At 36.9% G+C, this 5,802-nt stretch overlaps 2 protein-coding genes across 4 annotated transcripts in view; one reads left to right on the top strand and one right to left on the bottom strand.

Moving 5' to 3' along the window:
- Positions 1 to 2,223, bottom strand: part of LOC106881225 (ATP-binding cassette subfamily G member 4) — a 53,485-nt gene extending 51,262 nt beyond the window's left edge. The window contains exon 1 of the mRNA XM_014931528.2: positions 1,628 to 2,223. Coding sequence (XP_014787014.1) covers positions 1,628 to 1,916 — 289 coding nt within the window. The 5' untranslated portion in view covers positions 1,917 to 2,223. The remainder of the gene's footprint in view (positions 1 to 1,627) is intronic.
- Positions 1 to 5,802, top strand: part of LOC128250369 (uncharacterized) — a 34,177-nt gene that overhangs the window by 1,486 nt on the left and 26,889 nt on the right. The gene's annotated exons all lie outside the window — the stretch shown is intronic.

Here is a 5,802-nt window from a genome sequence, read left to right as displayed (position 1 = left end):
ATTTATATTTTAAAATTGGTAATTTGTTTGGCAATAAATTAATGTTGCTCTTCCATGCAGCACTAGGCATCTTATATATATATATATATAGATATATATATATATATATATATATAATGTCTATCTGCATAACTGCCTCTCTCTCTCTCTCATATATATATATATACGCGCGCGTATATAAAGTATATATACAAATACGGTATATAAATACATATATGCGTGTTTGAGCGCGCGACACACAAACAACACGCATACATACATATATACAAAATCTACACACACAAACCTGACGGAACGAATTACTCTCCGTGGTCATTTTACGGCTAGAAATGGCAGCCAAATTCCTATAATCAAAATGAAGGTAAGACGGCGAATTAAATGGCGTTGGTGACGCAAAGTGAAACTAATGATGAAATAATAGGAAACACTGAGGTCACCTTTGGTCCTTAAAATCCGCTGAATCAGGGTGGAATCAACAACCACGAGGAACGATGCGGTGTTGTGAGGTTTAATCATGTCTAAATGCCGTATGAATGACGTAATACACCGACAAAAACATGAATAAATACACTGAGTGTGTGTTGTTTAGCCACGACATTGATTGCGATAGGTCTATATTCAACAGCGGTCTAACCGTGACCTTCACGCATTTTGTAATGCTTCTGGTACGACAATATTAAGATTGGATGCAATTTTAGGAAGAATTTTGCTGTTATTTCAAGCAAACAAAGTGACCATGTGGAGGATCCGTTTTGGGGTTGGCCTTCTGTGCACCGAAAAGGGAACACACACACACACACAGCAGACGTCCGTGTAGTAACATCTGGGCTGTTAGTCGATTTGGTAGGTAACAAAGAGAAGGATACTAAATATATACACATACACACGGCAGGAAAGTGTAACGGTAGCGAAAATACGAAAATGAATGGAGACATAATTAAGGTGCCTTTCATTTATATACACACACACACACACACACACACACACACACACACGTGGATTGTATACTAATTAGTAAAATATCTTGGGCCTTTAGGTGGCCCTCGTATTGATCATATATACATGTGTATGTATGCATGTACATATATGTAAACACACACACATAAGTGATAGAATAAAAACATATTGCGGCTGAAATATGGAATTATTTTTTTAAAAATGTATTCGAAAGTAAAGAATACGCACACCCGGTGGTTGGGTTAGGATTAGGGTTAGGGTTAGGGTTATGGTTTTTGGTTAAGGTTGGGATTAGGGTTAGGGTTAAGGTTTTTGGTTAAGGTTGGGATTAGGGTTAAGGTTTTTTGGTGTACGTGTTCTTTACCTCCGCCAAAAATGTAATGCATACAATGGTCATGAGGAAGTTAAAAACGATATATGATATAAAAATGTGTGTATGTGTGAGATCAACGAAGGGAATACATCAGAGACAAACACACATAAATATATATATCAAAAGAATACATTATACAAAACACACACATTTATATGACAAAAGGTGGAGGAGATACATTTTATAAACACATATATATATACATGCGCGTGAATACAGCAGGGGGGGATACATATATATATATATATATATATACACACACACACTTTAACATACACGTGTACATGGTAATCTTACCTTTATGTCTGCCTTCCTGAATGGCATAAGTTAATTCCTTAAACTCAATATCAACAGCTTTCCTCTGTGGAAGTTTAGCAAATCTGCTTTTATTCTGTTTCATCCGAATGGTTTTCTCCGAAGCAGCCACATCAGATTGCTGTTGTTGCGAGATCGGTTTCAATGGCAGGGCCTCTCCGTATAAAGACAGGTTCTGTTGGGGCAATTTAGATTTGCTTGGCACAGTAGCAGCACTGTGAATCATCTGGTTTGGTGGAATATGGACATGAATTGATAGTAGCTCAGCCATTCTGCTGAGCTTACAAACACTTCGGTCTTATTAATTAGAGTTTTGTTTTAATTTCCTGGCCGCCTTTTCTGATAATTAATTCGTTCTGAGGTTAACTCTGACGTTAATTTCACACACACACGCACTTTCTCTCTCTGATAATATATGTAAATATACAGATCTAATATCTTCACAAATATATATATTATATATGTAGGTGTTAGTCTATAAAATACCTTATAAATGTGTTGAGTTATTTGGAGAGAAACACAAGCCAGTTACTCAAGTCAAGTGCTCGACATTGTGAGAATTTCGAGTCTTTGTAGTCTCGGGCGGATTTAGCGAGGTCTCGTAATGGAACAGTTCATTTTCAACAGGGGTGACAACTAGGGTTTTTTTTAATACATATGTGAGATTAAGATTAAGCAATAAGCTGCTTATGGAGAAATGTTTTCTGATTATTTCTGTGTGTGTCCGTGTCCGCGTATGTGTTTAATTTATTAATCTAAAGTCGTGTGTGTTACTCGGAGTATCCCTGTATACACACATACATCTATGTGTGTGTGTGTGTATCACATTTCTTCGAATCGACTATTCGTTAACATATTAAATAATTATATTTATTTCTCATTAGTATAATTATTCTTAAAACTTGGGTCCACTGGAGTGAGTGTATATATGTATTTATATGAGTACCAATCTATATATGCATGTATGCATATATGTATTCGCATAATTATGTTTGTATGTGCAACATATAAAAGTTAGTAAAGTGAAATTTAATTCTCGTACATTTTTATGACAAACAATTTTAAGATACGGTTGTTGTCTTCAATTGCGATTTTTTCCCCCTAATTCAATAATCGATAATTGTATACTAACACCCCTTTTCGCTAATGAAAAATGAAATGATCGTCAATATCAACCAATCAGAAGACGTCTTGTTAGTTTACAAAATAAAGCAAGACAGAACGATAGATATACCTGTGTAAGCTACATACATCTGACACGCATCTATCTATCTATCTATCTATCTATGGATTAAATTTTAAATCAGAGGTAGTTGTTATTAAAAAAATCAGTTTAATCCACTTGTAATCCAGGTGATCTTACAAGTATGTGTCTTAATGAGAGAGCCTTCCTCCTAGGGGTCGTGTTGATCCTATTCTAAACTTGGGAGATTATCCCTATTTAGAATAAACTTTTCTGTCCCCTTTTTTTGTTTTGTTTTGTTTTTCTACATATCTCTGCACAGTGTGGTCCCTCCATCTAACCCACCCACCCCATCTCCCATCTCCCTTTCTTTTCAAATACCTTTAATAATCAGGAAATCAACAAGGATTTTTTAAATTGTTTCATGTTGCGATTAGGGATTAAAATATTTCAGTTTGGGGATAATATCTAAATAGGTATTTCTCTATTCTTCCTCTTGTCCCCGTTCTATCTATCCTTGCCTCCCTCTCTCTCTCTCTCTCTCTCTCTCTCTCTCTCTCTCTCTCTCTCTCTCTCTCTCTCTCTCTCTCCTTCTCTCTCTCATCCTTCACTATCTTTCCTCCTCACATCACCTCCCCCCCTGCCATCACCAGCATTGCCACCACCACCTCCTCCTCACCAGCTCTCTAATCTACCAAACAACAAAATTACCAAAGAAGTAATCCAGGAAGGAAGACATTAATGTAATAATTCCTAATTACTTCCTCTATTATGATAATTAATCTATGTTTGCCTTAATCTAATCTTAATTAATGTTTTATGTTTGCTCACTGATATAAATCCAGAGGATGTTGGTTCAAATGGCAGCCTTACTCTTAATTTATGGGATCTGGCATGGCTCTGTAATTCGGTAACTCACTTCACAAACAACCCCTTTTTTAGTTGTGGGCAGGGTCCTATAAGAGGTAGGGTTTGGCCACTACACTGGACTGGGTCTTTGAGAGCAAACAAGAGGATCCATGAATTTCTAATGAGCCTCTCCTTCAAAAGAAAGAAAAAATCCTCATTGTACGCTTGAATAAGGAGGGGACAGCCTTCCCTACATGCACATACCCTGGGGGTGGCAGAAAGTAGTTTTGTTCCATCTTCTAAAATTTTTCTTGGAGGATTTGGTTGTGGACTCACCTTGAGCAAGAATTTTCCATCATAACCTCAGGTAGATCACAATACTTAGGGAATTAAATTTGGCAAATGAAAAATGGTATCTGTAACGTTGTAAGGAGACAGAAACGTTATTGTTACTGTGCTGGTAGAAATGCTTAACAGCATTTCATTTCTTCATGTCCTGAGTTCAAATTCTGCCAAGATCAACTTTGTCCTTTTATCTTTTCAGGGTCAATAAATTAAGTACCAGTTGAATACTGAGGTTGATGAAATCGAATTATGCTTTCTCCCAAAATTGCTAGCCTTGCACCAAAATTTGAAACCATTATTTGTAACGTTCAGTTTGTTAAAGAGAATTTTCCTGTTCTTGGATGGTAAAATTTTGTAAGACACCCGTATATGTATGTGTCTGTGTTTGTCCCTCCCACCATCACTTGACACCAATGTTGGTGTGTTTACGTCCCTGTAACTTACCAGTTTAGCAAAAGAGTCTGATAGAATAAGTACTAGGCTTACAAAGAATAAGTCCTGGGGTCGATTTGCTCGACTCAAAGTGTGACAAGGCTGGCCCCTTTGAATTACAGGTAAAACAGAAACAGGAAGAAAGAGTGAGAGAAAGTTTTGTGGCGAAAGAGTACAGCAGGGTTCGCCACCACACCCTGCCTCGTGGATCTTTAGGGGTTTTCGCTCAATAAGCACTCACAATGCCCGGTCTGGGAATTGAAATCATGATCCTACGACCGTGACTTCGCTGCCCTAACCACTGGGCCATTGTGCCTCCGCTCGGTATAAATACTAGTTTATCCAAATGTCTTTAGCTTTGATCTGAATACATTGCAGGAATCATAGAATGGTATCTTGTGGACATCAACAAAACAAAAGGTACAATTGTTTGTTCTTAATGAAGACTTTATCTTGCTTTCTATCTTGATAGAATTTTAAAAATGTATTTGTCCCAGGAGAAGGGGCAGGGCTCATAACATTTATCCTGATTCTTCTGGTGAAATTGTTGTGGTTGATGTCCAGTCTGAAAGTGAGTCTTAAATGGCAGACAAAAAAAGAAAAAGAATGAAGAAACGGGAGAAATTATGAAAAAAAAAAAAAACTTGAGTTAAAAGGTCGGAGAATAGAACTCCATAATGAATTAATGATGAGGAAAGTTCCTACAAGGCCATCATCATCATCATCATCATCATCATCATCATCATCATTATCATCATCATCATTATCATCGTCATCATCATCATCATTGTCATCATCACTGTTGTTATCATAATTATCATCATTGTTTTAACCTTTTCTTTTCAGGGGCAGGATTTTCTCAAAATTCAAAACCTTTGTATAAAAAGTCTCTCTCTAGAATTTTTGGGATATTTTTGTTGTTTTTTTTTTTTTGTTGTTTTTTTTTAAGGGAAAGATCCGGCAGTTAGCTCTTCTGATTCCTGGACCAATGTAGCAACTGAACCCTTCTCTTACAGGTCCTTACAAAAAGTACTTTTAATACAATGGGAAACCCAAAACCCAAGCCAAACACTGCAGATACGAAAAGTGCACAGAGGTGTGCATGACAGTGCAGCGAAGACACGCAGCCAAAACTGTTGACTGGAATAGAAAACAGAAAATATTGGCATTAAATAATGCAATTATGGTAGATTCAATGTTGCAGTTGCATCTAATATACTTCCTGTTGGCATTTGATGCCCCAAGAGACATCCAGACATAACCAGACATGCTACCCCTTGCCTTTTTTTTTTTTTGTTTCTGTTTCTCTCTCTCTGTGTTTCTGTCTCTGTCTTGCTCTCTCTTTGTC

Source organism: Octopus bimaculoides, chromosome 20 (assembly GCF_001194135.2).
Source record: "Octopus bimaculoides isolate UCB-OBI-ISO-001 chromosome 20, ASM119413v2, whole genome shotgun sequence".
Taxonomy (NCBI): domain Eukaryota; kingdom Metazoa; phylum Mollusca; class Cephalopoda; order Octopoda; family Octopodidae; genus Octopus; species Octopus bimaculoides.
This window is presented reverse-complemented; position numbering and strand designations above follow the sequence as displayed.